The sequence below is a fragment of the Candoia aspera genome, chromosome 6 (genome assembly GCF_035149785.1).
Source record: "Candoia aspera isolate rCanAsp1 chromosome 6, rCanAsp1.hap2, whole genome shotgun sequence".
In the NCBI taxonomy this organism is placed as follows: Eukaryota; Metazoa; Chordata; class Lepidosauria; order Squamata; family Boidae; genus Candoia; species Candoia aspera.
Genome location: NC_086158.1, coordinates 3039695 through 3058835, shown reverse-complemented (window position 1 = coordinate 3058835; position 19141 = coordinate 3039695). Strand labels below are relative to the sequence as shown.

The window sequence follows — 19141 nt, the reverse complement described above, 5'->3', positions numbered from 1 at the left end:
CCACAGACGCCCCTGCCAGTTATTGGGACAGAGATAAAGCGGGGCGGGATTTGGTGGTGAATGATTAGCCAGTTTCCACAAGCCTATCTGGTTGGTTTCTAGAGTCAGTTAGAGTTGGGCGGCATCAAAATAAAATAAAATAAAATAAAATAAATAAAATAATAAAATAAAATAAAATAAAATAAAATAAAATAAAATAAAATAAAATAAAATAAAATAAAATAAAATAAAATAAAATAAAATAAAATAAAATAAAATAAAATAAAATAAAATAATAAAGAATTCTTATGAAGAATACTGAGCAAGGCAGACTTGGTTTGGGCTTCATTTGCACTGAAAAGCTAGGCTTGGTCAGTGTTAACCTGGGCAAGGTTTGTGTGTTTGTGTAAGCTACTTTGGTTAGTTTAGGGTTCAGTGCACTGGATAATGAGTTAAGTCAGGAATTAAGTCCAAGGTGTTGTCAGAACACAGTCATTTTTGTGTTCTCTCATAACCTAACCCTATGTTAGCCCCAGGTGAGTCCCATTGGTTCAGGGAATGTGCATTAGGCTACTCATGTGCAATTCAAAATTAACAAATACTTTCCCTGCATATGTGAAATTTTGGCTGGGCATCTATAATGAAAATGGGAAGGAAGAGGACTCTAATATATATTTTTTCGTTAAAAAAAAGAAAAAATAGTGTTCTGCTTTGACAAAATTTGTGTTTATGAAGGAAGAGCTATAGAAATCATATGGTAATTTGCTTGCTTGAGTTCAGCATTCTGCTTTAAATATGAATGATATCAAATGCATCTAGCCAACATTTTGAAGACAGCAGAGCAGAGCAACTTAAAATAAAGAACAAACATTGGCATAGCATAAAGTACTCATTTAACATACTTAGATTTCCGTGAATATATTTGGTGGGAAGATATATATTCCTTTGCAATGAATCTACTGGGTGACAATTTCTTTCCAAGCACAGCTTACCGCAGCGTTTCTCAACCTTGGCCATTTAAAGAGGTGTGGACACCACCTTTAGCAGTTCAGTCTCATTTTGTCCAAAATAAGTCTGGTATTTAATTATTTGTTAGATTTACATCCTGCCTCTCCTTCAGAGAGCTCAGGAGGGCCTCTACAGTGCTCCCTCCACCCATTCCATCCCCCAGCGACAGGTAGGCTTTGAGGTAGGCTGGGCTGAGAGAACATGACCAGCCCCAAATCTACCAGTGAGCTTCCATGGCAAAGGGTGATTCGAACGCAGGTCTCCCAGCCCCTGGCTCTCCTGTCCTCCCATCGCCAGTCTTCTTTTCTCAGGGCTAAACATCTGCAGCTCCTTCAACCATCTCTTTGTATCAAGAGAAGGAAAGATGGCGAAGGAGGAGGGAAGGAAGAATAAGATGAACACACACAGGTTTCACTGCAGGACTTGATGCTATTGTGTGGATTAAATTCTGGGAATTGTACAGGATACGACAAGATTCTTCACTATGAGCAGTGAGTTTCCTGTTTGAATTTTAGATAGAGGCCCACCTTTCCTTCAGGAGTCCAAGGTGGCCCACCAGACGTTTCTTCCTCCTATTTTTTGTCCCATTACAACAACCCTGTAAGGTAGGCTGAGCTTAACAGATGTGGACTTCCATGGCTCAAACCGGGTCTCCTGGTGCCTGTCCAGCCCCTTAGTCACCACCCACCAATGCTTCTTTCTGTTGGCTCCATACTCAATTTCACGTTGATTCAATTGCCTATTGCTTTATTTCAGTCTGTTGAAATAACCAGAAGCCTTCTGTTTTCTGCAAAAGTGTGATACTCTTTTATTTTATCAACCCTCTGCAGACATTGCAACGGGAGCAGCACTTCCAGTGGCCACCGAATGGCCAGTCACCGAAGACGATTACACCTCGGTAATGCATCTGTCCTCGGTGATACACACGGACTACTTTGAGCCCACTCTGCCCACGACCACGGAGGGGGATTTTGCCTTTCCAGTTGGAACCACCTTCCTCTCCGAAGCTAATGGGGAGAGTCCCGAGGCTGATGGAGAAGGGGAGGGTCCCAGTCCTGGAGGAACACTGAGTTCTGGGTTGGGGTCCAGCGAAGACGATCCTGGCTCCGTCACCAACACGCCCGAGACCTTCCAAATTACAGAAGATCTACAGGGAGCAACAGAAGCCCATTTGGATGACAAGGACGTCTTGACTCAAGTCAATTCTTCAGAACCATCTTTGGAAAAAGAGGCCCTTAAAACAGACCCTGTTGCTGAGTTCAAGGAAATGGCCGCTAAGGATGTCGTTGTGTCACAGGAAACGCCTGCTCCAAGTTTGGACGATGGCCACGAAGCAACCGAGCTTATCACAGACCGATACTCTGGTATAACAGATGCACCGGCGACTCTTCTTGCAACCCAGGAGGAAGGGCTGTTAGCATCTCCCTCCAGGGAAAAGGCAGAGGATGCAATTTCCAGTGAAAGGACTTCAGAAGGTGAGAAGCCCTCGGAGGCCACTCCCGGAGAATCAAGTCTGGATGACGAATTTACCCCCACTGCAGCTTTGTGGGAAGAAACTGAAGATGTCACTCCAGAGCCACAGGAAGACACCCCAGAACTGTCCACAGATGCTGGTAGGAAGTTAGAAGACCCATCCTCAAATCCTACAGATTTCCCTAGCAACCCAGAAGAGCTGCCTGACCCAGAAACAGGAGGGGGCTTGGATGCTGGAGATTCCCCTTCACTGCCTTCAAAGGCTGGCCCTGAGACATCACAGTCAAGGCCTTCAGCAGGATTGCCTTCCAGCTGGCTATCCCCCACTGATGCAACATTTGGGTCCTCAGGGGTGAGTGACTTTGCCATAGGCTCCCTTCAAGCATCTCCTGCTAGCGTGGCTGACCTAGGAGCAGACTCTGGTCCTACAGGAGGAAGAGGTGATGCGGATCCAGTTCCTTCTTCATCAGGCCCGGAGCTCAACCAGGAAAGTGTTACCAAGGTGCCCACTGGAGAACCAGAAGATTTTGTGGATGCTGAAGTATCGAATTCTTCTCCTTCAGGTAGAACAACTGATGCTCCATCTGACTCAGTGTCTCCCCGTGACACCCCCCTTGGACCTTCACAATTGGACTTTGATGTAACAGATGCTCCTTCAGTGGAACTTCCTGTAGCTCCAGGGATGTCCTCTCAGTTGCCTGAAGAAAGTGAGAAGGGGGCAACTTCCACAATGAAAGAAGAAGTGGAAGAAGGCTCTGGAAACCCAAAGAGCGATGAGGGGACACCTTTTGCTTCACCACTTCCAGGACAAGAGTCTGCCCAGGGAACAGAAACACCCAATGGAGAAAACATTTCTGCAGACCTTCACAGTGGCACAGCTTCCTCCTTGAATCCTGGTTTGGAAACAGCTAGTTCAGAGTTGGAAGACAATGAGGCAACTGCCACATCTAACAGTGCTCCTAATGGTGAAATAAATCCCATCTCTTCCGATTCTGCTACTGGGTCCGAAAACGAATCAGAAACTTTGTTTGACATCAGGGTGACGTCTCCTCCTCCTGTGGACAATGAAGATGCTGCTAAGGCTCAAGAACCATCTGAAGAAGCTTCAACTCCTGGATCTCCTAATGGACCATCTTCAGAGAGAGAAGGAAGTGAGGTATCCCCCAGCAGATCACCTGAAAATATTGGTTCTTCTGCTGAAAACAGTGAAGCCATCCCAAGTGTTGCTTCAGGCTCTGACTCAAATAAGGTAGACACACAAGCTAACAGTGAAGATCACAGTGGGACAGAACTCTCACCTTCCGATACAGAGCTCTTTCCAATTTCTGGAACCCCATTGCCTGTGGGAAAATCAGAGACCTTGAATGAGCAACTGTCTCCAAGTCAATCACTTGAGGAGAATACACCGACATCTGGTTCCAGTTCTTCCTCAGAAGGAGAACCTTCCTTTCCTTCAACATCTCCTGATGAAGCACTTTCTGGACCCCTAATTTCAGAATCAGACACAACAGAACTTCCGCCCAATCCATTACCTGGTTCCCAAACTTCTTCCCAACCTCCAAAAGAGAATGACATGGAAAATGGCTCAGCGGATCCAGAAGATTCCTCTGCTCCATCCATCATAAACCCTCAATCAGCTCTTTCAGGAGCAGGGGCTACTGAGGAACCAAGCATTTCTGGAGACTTAGGCAGTGGAACAACCTTATTTCCTAAAGAAAAGAGAATTGGATCTACTTCAGAGCCAGCAGTTAATGAGGAACCTTTTTCAGATAGCGACAGTGCCCAGGACAAAACCAATACTCCACCTTCTGAGCAACAGCTAAGTTCTGAAAATGCAATGGAAACCAGTATACCAAGCTCTGCAGAGGTGCCAGCTGCAAAATCTGGAACCATTTCTCCCCTTATTATAGACACTGAGACATCAACAAAAGCTCAGGAACCATCAGGAGAAATACCCTCTTCTGCATCTCTCGATGACCTACTTTCTAGTTCAGAGAATGAAGATGGAGAACCCTCCCCAAGCCTGTCTTCCAAAACTCTTGATTCTTCTCCAAGCAGTGAAGGTGCAGATGAAAGTAGAGATGGGGAAGACAGCACAGGGTTAGCTTCAACTGCCAAAACAGCCATGACAGTGAGCAGTGAGGGTCAGCCTGGAAGTGATCTTCCTGTGAGACAATCAGTAACCTCACCTGCTGGAGAAGTTTTAGCTCTGGCACCTATAGAAGATGGAGAGACTTTTGTGACAAATGAAGAGTCCCCTTCAGCTGTTCCAAATGCAAAAACTCCTTCTCTCTCGGTTTCAGAGTTATCAGGAGTTCAGCTCAGTGGGCCCTCTGCTTCTCCAGGTTCCTCTGAACTATCTCCAGATGATGCCTTAAAAGCAAGGCCTGCAGCTTCTGAGGAACGTCAGAACTTGGAAGACTCATCTGGAATGACAGAGAAGGAAACATATTTGACTCCCTCAACCACAGAGTCACTCTCCCCAGATCATGCAGAAACCTTTGTTTCACCATCAGTCCCTAGAGAGGAAGCTCAACTGACAACAGGAGCAGTATCTTCCGAGGATGGAAGTAAAACTGGAGCAATGTCACAATCAGACTCTCCTACTGAAGGGTTGGAAACTTCTGTCTCTGAGCCAGCAGCTGTGGGTTCTCAATCATCTCCAGATGGTGAAGTAGCACCTGAAACTTCCAAAGAGACAGAGCAACTGCAAATATCTGCAGCTAGTGAGAAGGAAACACCTTTGGCTTCCTCAACCACAGAGTCACAGGAACTTACAACATCAGAAAGTGGTGAGTTCTCTGGAGCACTCAGCAAAGGAAGTTCTGCCCTACCTGTTGAACTGGCAGGAACTGCTAATTCACCTTCAGCAACTAACCAGGGATCTCAGTCATTTCCAGAAGGTGTAGCTTCTTCTGCTGGGGCAGAAAATTCAGAAGACATTACGAATATGAGCATTGAGAAATCTTCTCAAGATCCATTAGACAGAGAATCAGAATCTAAAACATCTACCAGTAAAGAGGTTGCTGGAGGACTTAGTGATGGAGAATCCTCCCTAAATAATAAAGGGACTGAAATAGCCAGTGTGGAGTCAGCAAATAATGCAGGATCTCAGCCACCGCCTGATGATGCACAACCAGGAGCATCCGCAGCCTCTGAAGGTTCAGAGATATCAGAAGCCCCCTCCAGTGTAAATGGAAAGGAAGGATCTTTGCTCCCATCAGCTGCAGAGTCACCTTCAACTTCTACTTCTGCTGAAGAAGTGGAAACTTCCAACTCAGAATCCGGGACTAACACGGGATCTCAACCATCTCTAAATGGTGCATCAACAGCAGAGGTTCAAGATTCCGAGAGGGCAGAAGCAGCAGAAGATACTTCTATGGGCGGGGAGAAATTGCCTTTGGCCTCATCAGCCACAGAATCACAGTCTCCAGGAATATCTGATAGTGAAGATGTTTCTGGAGGAACTGGTAATGGGGAATCTTCCCTCCTTGCTAAGGAGTTGGAAATGACTGACGCAGGGTCAACAAATAATGCAGGAGCTCAATCCTCTGTGGCTGGTGGAGCAACTGAAGGGTCTGGTGTTTCCAGTGGAGGAGAAAAATTAGGAAGTTCTTCTCCTGTAAATGAGAAAGAGACTTCTTTAGGTTCATCAGCTGCAGAGGCATCAACTGCACCAGCAGATAAAGAGGTCTCTGGAAAACTTAGTGATGGAGCTGGGGTGGAAACAGCCAACTCAGAGCCAGCAAGTAATGCCGAACCTCAGTCACCTAATGGTGCTGGACCAGATGGAGCTGCAAGTTCTGAGGAGGCAGGAATACCAGAAGTCTCGGGTGTGAGTCAGAAGGAAGGATCTTTGGGTGCATCTGCTGCAGAGTCACAAGCGACCTCTTCTTCCAACGAAGAAGCAGGAACCAGCAACACAGCAACGAACACAGGATCTCAGCTACCTCCAGACGGAGCATCAGCAGCAGGGCCTCTAGCCTCTGATGGTGCAGAGATACCAGAAGTGTCTGCCAGTGTGACTGGGGAACGGGGACCTTTGTCTCCATCAGCTGCAGAGTCTCTATCAGATTCATCTTCCACTGAAGAAGTGGGAACTGCCAACACAAAGTCAACAACTAATGGAGGATCTCAGCTATCAGCAGGTGGTGCATCACCAGTGGGGTCTCTTGCTTCTGAGGGAGCAGAAAAAACAGAAAGCACTTCCATTGTGAATGGGGAAAAGGCCTCTTTGGCTCCATCAGCCACAGAATTACAATTTCCAGAAACATCTGCTAGTGAAAAGGTTCCTGGGGGACTTGACAACAGGGAATCCTCTTTATCCACAGGAGAGGAAATGGCCAGCTCAGGGTCATCAGATAATGCAGGATCTCAAATATCTCCAGATAGTGTAGCAACAGAAGGGGCCGTAGTCTCTGAAGGAGCAGAGACATCAGAAGATAATTCAATGGTAAGTGAGAAAAAACTATCGTTGACTCCATTATCCACTGAACCACAATCACCTGCGACATCTGTCAGCAAAGAGGTTTCTGAAAAACTTGTTCATGGAGAATCGTCCCTCTCCACTGATGGAAGGAAGGATACGGCCAACATAGGAGCAGCGGATACCCAAGGGCCCGCTTCTTCCACAGGAACAGTTCCGGATCAAAAAAATATAGCGGAGCAACTTGGAGAAAAATCTGATTCAATAAGTGGAGAGTCTTCTGTTGACAGAGCAATGACTTCTAAATCTTCAGGTGGAACCTCGATCTCCGGTTCAGTATCTCCTGATGGGAATTTGGCCACCAAAGGAACAAGCCAGGATTTTGGCGCTACAGGTTCTTCTCAGTCATCTTCAGGTATCAAGGTTGACTTGGCAAATCCAGTCCATACTGGAAGTGGAGAAAAGTCCGTTCTCCCTCTGAGTGGACACGCTGTCCTTTCTAGCAGTGATACTTCGGGTGGATCAGCTTTTCCAGCCCCAGATGCGAAAGCAGGTGGAAAGTTCCTCCCAGGAGCCTCAGGAGGTAGTACTGAGGCTTTGGCCAGTGTCAGAGACTCCGTTCACCCATCTCCTGCTGAAGAGACCAAACCAGCAGCAGGTCAACCATCAGGAGTGGCACCTCCATTTGTTTTGTTGCCTCCCAATAATGGCCTGCCCATAGGACCCTCTGGTTCAGGTGCCACATACCCAGGAAATGCTGCTGATAAGTGGCTTTCATCTTTTCTGAATCAGAAGGTAGGGGAGATATTGGCTGGCAAAGTAACCGGCAAAACAGGCTCTTTCTCCTCTGCGACTCCAGCAGATGGACTCTCACCAAACGAGCTTCCAAGCTCTCCTCATGGACTAGCAGTGAAGAATGGGAAAGGTTCATCTCCCCCAGCTCCAAAAGAAAAAGGTGAAGTTGTCAGCTCAAGCTCAGCAGCTCAGAAGGGGACATCCACAGGTTCTACTGCAGGTGGAGCACAACCTTCTCTCTTGGGGACAAAAGTAAGCCCAGCAAAGACCCTGCAGTTGCCTTCTGGGAACACAGGATCTCAGGTCAAAGCAGATAGCCCTCTCCTGTCCTCCAAGACGGAACTCACAGCAAACCCTGAGCACGCACTGGCTGGGAAGCTGCTACCTTCTGGTCTTGCCTCTCCAGTCAGCACTTCTGCTTCAGATGGGAATGGCATGGGCTCTCCAAGTAGCCCTCACCTCTCGGAACCGCTCTGGACTTTAATTGAGAGTAAGATTGCTCTTGGCTTAAGCAAGGCCAAGGTGGGCAAGACTAAATCAGATGTTCATCTTGCCTTATCTGGGCTTGGCCCACTGGTGACCACCAGCAAAACTGCAAGGAAGGGGACTGGCTCTGATTCCAAGATTTCCAAGAAAAAGAAAACAGAGGCTGCCGATGAAAACTCTGCCCAGCTGGGCATGGCTGCTGTTGCACCATCAGGTGGGTTGGTGAGAAACCATATTTCATCTGCTGGTCGATGGACAACCTCCCTAATAATAAAATATGTGGTTCTCCACTTCCTGTAGCTTCCATGTTACGCACATTCAATGAAGGCATCTATGTGGGGGTCAAAAAAGTCAAGATGGCTGCTGCAACCTTGGCTTGGATCACACAGTTGCAACTGTCTTGAATTTTGACCCCCCTGGATCCAATCACATTTTAGCAGCAATACAAAGGCTGTGATATTCATCAGAAACCCTGATTTACAAGAACTTATCGCTTGATAAGCTACACTGATGTGTAAGTCAACAAAAGAAGTCCTAATATTACTTTTACTGCTCTTATGGCCATTTTATTGTTGTCGTGTCCAAAACCTTTGGACACAGAAAGTGTTGAATGTGCCTGAGTGTGAGGACCCTGCAGAGTCTAATAATAATAATTAGCTACTGCACTTCAGCATCCACCTGTGTTCCCAGTTAGTATTAAACTATGGTCAGCTCAAGGCTGAAAGTCAAAAAGTGCTTAATTAAAGCAAAACAAAAAACGACCTCAACTTTTTACGTCTGTTGTTCAGGCGCAGCGGTGTCCCTGTATCCCTATGGAGCCAGCGTGAAGGACAAGCAGTACGTTGAAAGGAAAGTGGACTTTAACTCCCCACTGTTCAAGCCTGAGATTGGAATCCCACTTGGAAATACCCTGCGTGACTCCCTCTATGTGAGTAGTTGGCGATTTGAGATTGACTTGGGGGACCCGGGCTTGATCTGGTATCTCCCTGCCCCACGTTGGGCCTTTGGAAAGGAGAATCCCCACCTTGCTAGGTCCAAGCAGGTGAAAGGCTCACCTTTGGGGGGAGTGATCAGGGCAAGCGATAGACTATGTGTCCAGATGTCAAGCCCCTGGCAGCACATGGCCAAGATGTCGAGGGTGGAGGGGATGGCCTTGAAGGACAGGAGGAAGAACTGCTGCCAAGGCAACAGTCGGATCAGACGGCTTGAGCCTGGGCTAGGAAGGTAGTCCTGACCTCAGTGGTGTCGGTTTCTTGTCTGGTCTACCTTATTGGGCTGACACAAGGGAACAAGGTTCACACAGCATCTTGTTAATCCGGTTTAAGGCCAGGAAGAAGGGACTGGATTGCAAAGTCTTGGAAAGTAAACAAGGCAACTGCAGCCTTCACTGATTCGTGAGTACATTAGGACAGGTGCTTTGTGAGTTCTTTCAGTTTCTTTCTCATAGACTCCCTACCAACACCTCGCTGGAGAGGTGAGGCTGAAATATCCATCTGCCTCTCATTTTTTGTGTTTCAAACAAGTCCCTTTCCTTCCCAGAGTTCTGAATTCCTTGCATCACATTTTGTCTTTCTGGAGGCATTGTGGTTATGGGCAGATGGCTATGCTCAGCCTTCTCCCCTTGGGGCGCACATTCTCACATCCCCTTAAGCTCAGCAGAAAGATGCCCTAATAGCCATTTTTATAGGGCTCTGAAGTCAAGTTGTCTCTCTCTCTGCAATCCTCCCCTTGCATTTTGCACGGGGGGGGTGGTGGAATTCTGGTCCCAATTGTGGTCGTTAGGTGAGGACTATCTGTATGGTGCTTCATATAACAACAGCTTGTACGTTTAAATCTCTTGCCCCCAAACGCCTAGCAATATCATTTTAGGCCAACAGGATTCTCTGCTTTTCAGGCTTTGTTAGCTGGAATGCTTTAATCTGTGCCTACTGTATTTAGAATGACGTACATTTCAACTAAAGTTATACCGATCTGGAGCTATTTAAATCTAAATTGCTACAAAGTTTGCAACTGGCTATTAGTTGATATAATATAATTACACTGACCATATGTCCTTCATTATAAAGGACAGTCCTTTATTTCAGAAAGCTGTCCTTTAGATTTACTTATTTTTCAAAAATCACTTTTGTCCTTTATTTTGGGCATTTAACTTTTGCCATACAAATGGTACCACTTAAGGCACAGCCTTACACATTCATGTCAAAAATAGGGAAATTGAACTCTCTTTTAAAAATAAATGTACATAACTGTTTCCTTTTACATATTATTACCAGAATATGCGTATTTGTAAAGGTTTTCTTGGTTTTGCTCTTGAATTTTCCTTTGTAGAGCAAAGTTGTATACATAAACAATTGAAATTTTTTATCCTTATGGACCTCTTTCAGATTTGCCCCTTCTTCAGGTTTGTTCTTTATTTTTTCCAAGAAAATATGGTTGCCGTAATGTAATGTAATACCACACCGCTCAGAGTCACTGCAAGCCAGGCGGCATATAAATTTAATATATTCTTATTATTATTAACACAGAACAAGATATTATAATCTATTTTAAGCAATGTTAAATTGTGAAGTATACTGTAGTACACAATGAAGTTTGAACTGGGGTGACTACATCAGCATTTAATTTTAAAAGCAAATTCTCAGTCTGGTTAACTACTGTACGTCTTTCCTTGTGTTCCTTTAGTTCACGGACAACGGGCAGATAGTTTTCCCAGCCTCTGACAGAGATATTTCCAGCTATCCCGACCCACCTTCCAGTGGTTTCAACGGTCGTGAGAAAGTGCCAATGGTGGCCGTGTTTTGGGAGAACGCCGACTTCTCCAAAGGGTCTGGTACCATCTTCTACCAGGTAAATACTGATTGTTTTATTCTATGGACACCTAACAAGCAAAAATAGCCAAGCTGATCCATCAGATATTTTGGATTAGTCTTTGGCATTATTTTCTTTGGAGTGCCTTTTCTCAGTGCTGATAGCATTTTTAATTTATAATGTAAATCCTATTTGTCCCCTGCCCTACCATCAATGAATACTAGGCAACTGTCATGAGTGAGGATGGCAAGCAGGGGGCTCCCATCCAGGCTGTAAAGCGCATGCGTAGTACTGAGGAATTAGGTGGCCATTCAAAGAGACACAGATCGGGCCCGCCTTAGTCTTTGGGGTTTATATGTCTGGGTTTTCCCACGCTTCTTCAGTTTGTTAGGATTCTCTGTTATGTAGCAGTAATTAAACACTAGAGACCTACTCCTTGTCTCAGCATGGTTCCTGGCTGTTAGGACATCAACCTCATTGCATATTAATATTAAAAAATTGGAATGTTGCGCCTGCAAGGAAAAAAAACAATCCTAAAACAAAATGAGATTATTGTTTAAACTGGGAAGCAACACCTTTGAGTCCTGGTCATTCTTTTAAAAGTTAAGAGCATCTTTCTCACCATATTTCAAAAGGTGCTTTCCAAAAATGTGCTCAAAAGCAAAGCAAATGATAGGCAAGAAGAATATCTAATCTAGTATCCTTTGTTAGGTCAGCCTCAAAGGTAATAAAAATATGACCTTCTTTGAGATGTAATATTTTTATTAGACAAGGGCACGTATTCACACATCTCAAGCCAGGTTAATACTAATTTGGTTAACATTTGCTGAGCCTAAATTTTCATGTGGGTCTCTACTTGCAATGTGCTCTTCCGTTGTGTGCAGGAATATCCTTGTGGGAATTCTCCCAAGCATCCCATTGTCCAAGATGTGGAAGCAAAGATCCGCCTGTATGTTAGATCTTCATATTCAGCTCGATGGTTGCTCAAGGTCACCTGGGAAAACGTCCAACCCTACCCCACGCAGGGGAAGAGCAGCAAGGTGAGCTGCTTTCAGAAGCATCATGCTTCTGGTACTTTAATTTTTCCTTTCATAAAGTCCAGCTCAACTCATGGTGATTCCAAGGAAATGTGCATGTTGTTCACGGCAGCGGGATGCAAATGATCTGTCCTTGCCTCCTTCTGAAAAATTTTTTTTGACTTCTCCAGCTGAGACTTGGGAGCTGATAAATTGAAGACCCTTCCAAATGCGCAGCTAGTATTTTATTGTTATGTTATGTTATGTTATGTTATGTTTTATGTTATGTTATGTTATGTTGTTATGTTATGTTGTTATGTTATAAAAAGCCTACTTCCTGATCCCATGAGCTTGAAAACCTACTGGTAAATTGAGTTACGGCCCCCACTGGGCTCCAGCGTTGATGCCCTGGTATACAAATACCAGAATTGAGATCGTTCGGAGACTACCTCCCTGGGTTCAAGAAAAATATGCCTTTTCTTGTCGGTATTATTGTTTGAAAAGTCCTCTTAGCAGTTAAGCATGGAAAGTGCCCATCACCTCACCCACAGGTCCAACCACTGCCCAAAGCAGTTACTGATTTTTAAAATATATTTTTAATAAGAAAAAGGGTAAAAATCTGTTCTTTACATACCAATCTAACCACGCTGTGACTTTTTAAAAAATTATTCCGCGTGCCTGAAGCAGAAATCTCAGCCAGTACCAGATGCAACCATTGACTTATAACGGCATGATTCACACAATCTTTCCTGTTGCTTTGTGTGTTTGTGTGAGTACTGTGCAAAAGTCTTAGGCCACCATTAGACGTGTTGTTTTAGCAATGGTATAATGACCATATTTAATTATTTCTCAGAGCCCAATCCTATGCATGTCTACTCAGAAGTAAGTCCCATTATACTCAATGGGTAAAGGTGTTTGTTTCCGGTGAGTAGGATAGGATTACACCTACTTCCTGCTGAATACAATGGGCTTACTTCTGAGTAAGGTAAATAACACCAAACACCTCTATCAATGGGGCTTACTTTCAGGTAAGTGTGGATAGGATTGCAGCCTCAGTCTCTTTAGGCTAAGATGTTCTGAAAATCGTCTGTAAATTTTCACTGAAGGCCACAAGCCTCCATCTCTCTCCAACTCTTCTTCTCTTGAACCCCAAAATTTCAGACTTGGATTCATCACTCCATAATACTCTTTTCCACTGATCCTCATTCCAATCTTTGTGAGCTTTCGCATATCTTAGCCTTTTCACCCTGTTCCCCTTCTGCAAAAGTATATCTATATTCGTTTCTGATTTTTTTCTGTTTTTGAATACTGCATACAAATTTCCTGTATTTTCTGGTTGTATTCTAATAAAGAGACTGAAGCTGCGATCCTATTTTCTCAGAGCCCAATCCTATACCATATGTAGGATTGGGCTCTGAGAAATAATTATATATGGTCACTATACCATTGCTAAAACAACACATCTAATGGTGGCCTAAGACTTTTGCACAGTACTATATATATACATACACACACACATATGATGTCTATATATATACAGGGGACGCGGTGGCGCTGCGGGTTAAACCGCTGGGCTGCTGAGCTTGCCGATCGGAAAGTTGGCGGTTCGAATCCACGTGACAGGGTGAGCTCCCGTTGCTAGTCCCAGCTCCTGCCAACCTAGCAGTTCGAAAACATGCCAATGTGAGTCGATTAATAGGGACCGCTTTGGCGGGAAGGTAACGGCATTCCGTTTAGTCATGCCGGCCACATGACCATGGAGGAAGTGTCTACGGACAAACGCCGGCTCTTCGGCTGTGAAACGGAGATGAGCACCGCCCCCTAGAGTCAGACGCGACTGGACTTAATGTCAAGGGAAACATTTACCTGTATGTATGTATGTATACATGATGTGTGTCGGTATGTGTGTGTGTGTGTATATATATATATATATATGATGTGAAAGGTCCCCTGTGCCAGCACCGAGTCATGTCTGACCCTTTGGGGGGAATGCCGCTTTCGCGACATTTTCTTGGAAGACTATAGTGGGGTGGTTTGCCGTTTCCTTCCACAGTCGTCACATTATTTTATTTAAATAAATAAATTAAAATTATCCCATTAACAAACAAGCTATCAGAACCCTAAAGGGGCAGCTGGATATGGAGAAAACCACGGTCTCATCTATGACGTTGATATGTCTCCTTCCAGACGAACACCTACCAAGCTATTCTTACCACTGATGGCTACCGAACATATGCGCTTTTCCTTTACCAAGATGGAGGAATGCAGTGGGACTACACTAAACTCTCAGCCCCCAACGTGCTGATAGGATACACCAGGTGATGCTAATGTCCTTAACCAGGGTGATGACGGGTAGAGAAGAATACATTATTAAATCCTGCCTAGATCTATCATTCAGGGGTTCCAAGTGCTCAGACAGGTCAATGTGCGTGTCCCTTCGTATCATCAAACAGGCAGGGTGGTTTAAGGGTGCCAGCAAGCCCTGATTTTTATCAAGGATGCTTTGCAACTTCTGTGAGCGTTCTTAAACTGAGCAACGTGGGTGGACTTCTAAAAGATTTTCTGCCTGCAGTGGGGTGGGTGTGATATAATCTTGGAAAAATGAGAATCAATTTCTTTTCTTTTCCTCCTCTCTATTCAGTGGTGATGGATATTTCAGAAATGATAATTTGATGACTAAAACACCAGCTGAGAAATACAGGCCAGATCGCTTCCAAGGCTACAATACAGGTATGGCCAATGCTTTGCAGGAAAGTACTGGCCAAAATCTTGTCTGTGTGCAGATTTCTTGCTTTCTCCCCTGGCAGGCATGATGGAGACCTAGAAGGTCTGGGAGGACGTGGGTGTGGGAAGGGGAAAAGATTCAACTCCACCTCCATTCTTCCGTGGTGCTCTGGAGCAACCCCAGAGGCCAACAGGATCTCTGTGTTGTGGTTTAGCCATACAGGTTTGTTAAAATAAATTTTACTAAAAGTTTTACAAAGAACATAAAAACTAACACAAACTAAGGAAGGAAGGAAGGAAAAGAGAGAAAAGCAAAAGTGCAGAAAGAATAAAAAGAAATGGAAAGAAGCTTCTGATTTCCTTTGCAGCAAATATAAGTTCAATTACGAAATTATCTCTTACTCTATGATTACAAAAAAAAAAAAGCTCACTTTTTCCTATTATCCATTTTTTTTTCTAATCATCAAAACCACAAGTCATAAGTGCATTTTTTCCTGTTTCATGCCAAAAGTCTGTTGGGGTTTCCAGTCAGCCATAAATGTAGATTTTTTTTCTCTGATCCAAGAAGTTAATTGAGTCCTCTCTGCACGTTCCGTCATCTTTGCCAACCACTCCTCCATTGTGGGGCTTTAGCCATCAAGGTTAATGGATTTACCTGTCCAAGGTGCATTCCTGGTTCTGGAGGGGCCTCGTGATGAATCAAACGACAGACATGGCAGGATATCTGCGCTGTTTCTGTGGCTGGGGAATTTCTGTTCGAAAGCTACAGTTGCTGCTTGTGGAATAACGAGGCTTCCCACCCTAGCTCACATTTTATTTATTTATTTATTTATTTGCAGGATTTAAATGGCTGCCTGTCTCATATAATGACTCTAGGCTGCTCGTAGCAATCCATAAAAACATTGCTAAAAACGAAAGTACTCCTCCCACCCCCAGGCACCAGCCGAACAGCCTCCCAGCTCAACCTCCATCCTAGTCCAAAGCTTGGGGAAAAAGCTGGGAGAAATCTGCACTTAGCAATAAATAGAAAGAGGTACTGATTAACTGGGAAAATGCAGTTGACAGTGTTTCGAGGTTTCCAAACCTTTTTTTTTTCCTTTTAAACCAGTGTTTAAGCCAGCATGCTAGCTGGGGAATTCTGGGAGTTGAAGTCCACACCTCTTAAAGTTGCTGAGGTTGAGACCCACTGGGCGAAACATTCCCAGATCTTTTGACTGTTCCTCAAAGGGCTTGGTTTCCAGGCCCCTTACCATTTTAGTAGCCTTCCTCTGATTTACTCCCTTGTCCCTCTGTTTCACCTCTGGTGCCCAGAACTGGGCGCGGGACACCAAATGGGATCTGACCAGGACAGAGTAGAGAAGAACAAGGAGCTGGGGGGCTGAAGTGATGGTTTCATAATTCCCATATGATTTAAAAAGGGGCTTTTACCCTTTCGATCAGAATCACAGTAGCAAAGAGGAGGACCTGGGAGAAGTTTAAACCGCCTTCTCCAACTTGACCCCCTCCAGATATTGCATCTACTTGCTCATTTATTTGTCAGATTCATATTTTGGGGTTACACGTCCCGTAACTTCAAGTCAGCATGGACAATGGCTGGAGGTGGTGGATCCAGCGGTCCCAATGCATTGGAAAGGTACCAAGCTGGGGAAGGCGGAACGAAACGAACCCAAGATAAATCTCAGTAAAGACAACTCATCTACTCTTAGTTTTGTCCAGGCTGCACTCACGGCTGCTGTCTCTCTGCATTTCCTTCCAGATGTGCGTGGTTTGTGGATATACAAACTGGACAGCAGTATCCGCGTGAATTATAGGCAGAGGTGTCTTGACTGGATCGGTCACGAGGGACTCCCGTCTGCTTGGAACAGGAACTTGCCCCCTTGCCCTTGTTCTCTGCAACAGGGAATGTCGGACAATCGCTATGCCCTCAGCCAAAAAGGTACTTTGCATTGATGGGACCTGTCTGGCTGCTGACGCTCAAACAGCTGCATTTAAGCCAGTCTTCGTCCTATGGATGAATGAAAGCAACCGTTTCATTTCAGTCAGTCAGTGAAATGTGTCTGGATGCCACCTCTATTGATGTCTCTTCGCATCGTCCTAATTTTGGTCACCCCGGCCGGAGGTTCCTCAAGATCTGGCATATTGTGCCACAAAGCGAGGGGCTTGATCTCAGATAGTTTAGATTAGAGGCTCTTTGCTGCTTTTAAAGGCTGCAGTTCATGCGGTGGAGTACGTGGCAGGGGCGCCTGCGGAAGGATGGTCAAACAAGTCAAGATGGTGGCCATGGCTGTGCCATCAGAGCCCTGACCCCTTTTTTATGTGCTCTGTGTGTGCGGTGCATGTAAACAAGACGCAGGGTTTTCTTTGCGTGGGCATGACCACCCCCTTGACTCTTTGGATGCCCTGGATGCAATCCACTCATTTCGTGTGGTTGCGGCGGGGAACGGATGTCCAAGAGGAGATGGCATCCTGGTTTCCCTCTGTGGAATCGCATCCCCACCACCACCACTGCTGGGGAGTTGACGACATGAAACCTTTCACCTTTACAGGCTGGCTGGACTCCGGCTTAACTCTGCTGTATGCCTCCAGCCCAAACAGCTACAGGGCGGGTGTCCGGTGTCTCTATAACAAGAACAACCAGCTTGAAGAAGGTCGGCAGGAGAGAATCTGGAAGCGTTCAAGGAAGAACTCGCCCAACAACGGTAAGAGCTGAGTGGATGAAGGGTGGAAGTTTCCTGCAGGTCATCTCCAATTTTTCCTTGGATGCTTGTCAGACCCTTGTCCTAGGGAGGAATCGAAATGATGAAGCAGATAAGGAAGCGCAGCTGAAACAAGGGGTGGAAAGGGACAAATGGTTGCATTCAGACAATTCCCGTAACTTGGGTACTGAATAGATCCTTCTAAGGATTCACACCATACTTTGAGCTCTCAGCCAACCAAATGGGATGAGCCCGCACAACTTTCTACCCTACTAAAGACTAACCAACATTAGGTGGGCATAGTGTGTTTTGCAAATGCAGCTGCTCAGCTTAACTGGCCTGGGTAAGCCTGTTGTGCAAACCCATTCTTTGGGTGTTTCAACCACAACAGGACGGAAAACCATGTCACCAGTTAGTAGCAATGATGGTCAAAAGGGACTATCAGAAGCATCACCCAGTGGTGTAGAAGTTGTATCTGGTCCTGGAACAGACGGGCTGTCCTGCCTTCAGTCAGAAGCAAGAGCGCCAGTGTGATTTAGGACAATGCATGAATCACGTTTGGTAAACTGTATTTCTGGCTTAGTGTGTTGAATGAACCAGGCCTTTATGATTTGCTCAGCCAACCATGGTTAAAACAAACCAACGTTCCACATAGTGGGCGAACCAGTGCATGCCACAGCCTCAACCTGGTTACTGACCCAACCCATTTTCTGGGACAATGCAGTGCATTGATCAATCAAAGCAAACCAAGCCCTCATGGCTTCTTCTCAAAATCCTCATTGGGATCAATCAATCAACCAATCAATCAATCAATTACTGTGTCTAGATGAGGAGCTGAAATTCCATGACTGGTGCTGTAACCAGGCTGGAAGCCCCCAGCTGTGTGAGAAGTACAATCAGAAGAGACCCAAGATTGGTTGCCAGGGATACAAGCCTCCAGTCCGCGGTGAGTATCGAGTGGTTGCAAGCGGAGAAGGAGCCTTTTCATGGGAGCAGAAGCAGGGGCATCCCTGGGGAGAGGGAGGTCAAAAAGATCAAGATGGCAACCTCCGGCTGCACAATCCAAGCCCCTCCCCCTTTTACCTGGGTTGCTTTTTTACATGAGGACATAATCGTAGGAAAGATGTGACCTGCCGGCAGGTGTTATGTGAACGTCCCTGTACACTCAATATTGTACGTTCCCCATTGATCTGTTGGCCAACCTTAATATTCCAGAATCACCAAGAGACTTTACCCACCTTAGGTTCTGGATTAATCCTAACACTTTCCCCCAGCTCATGAATCAGGGTGGATTTTTATTCATTCATTCATTCATTCGTTTGTTTGTTTGTTTTTTGCAGTAGTATCATCAGAAGAGGAAGAAAAGAGGTGAAATAATGCACTGGCCAGGTAGGGGACTGAGAGCGAAAAAGGATGCTGAATTGTAATTTTTAATGTAATCGAGGGGTGGGGGGAGGAATGATTATTTAGTTAGTTAGTTAGTTAGTTGATTTGTTTAAGTGACCTCTCAAAATGATTACGTACACGGCAAGTAATAAGGATAACTGTATTTAATTCATTGAATTTTAATTTAATCAAGTAATATTCCTTTTTCTTGTTTGACCTACTTTTTCATTCTGATGCCTGGCCTGGCCTACTTCTGGGACATGTCCTTTGCATGCCACTTAAAAACCAACACACCCCTTGGTCCAAACAACATTGCACACCCTTCAGTGTTTCTCAACCTTAGC

General features: G+C 45.2%; 1 protein-coding gene across 1 annotated transcript in view; it reads left to right on the top strand.

Moving 5' to 3' along the window:
• Positions 1 to 18700, top strand: part of LOC134499835 (mucin-4-like) — a 36202-nt gene extending 17502 nt beyond the window's left edge. Inside the window, exons 8-16 of the mRNA XM_063306697.1 lie at positions 1818 to 8381; positions 8956 to 9095; positions 10850 to 11014; positions 11860 to 12015; positions 14179 to 14309; positions 14633 to 14721; positions 16472 to 16651; positions 17262 to 17414; positions 18238 to 18700. Coding sequence (XP_063162767.1) covers positions 1818 to 8381; positions 8956 to 9095; positions 10850 to 11014; positions 11860 to 12015; positions 14179 to 14309; positions 14633 to 14721; positions 16472 to 16651; positions 17262 to 17414; positions 18238 to 18515 — 7856 coding nt within the window. The 3' untranslated portion in view covers positions 18516 to 18700. The remainder of the gene's footprint in view (positions 1 to 1817; positions 8382 to 8955; positions 9096 to 10849; positions 11015 to 11859; positions 12016 to 14178; positions 14310 to 14632; positions 14722 to 16471; positions 16652 to 17261; positions 17415 to 18237) is intronic.
• Positions 18701 to 19141: the final 441 nt, after the last annotated feature.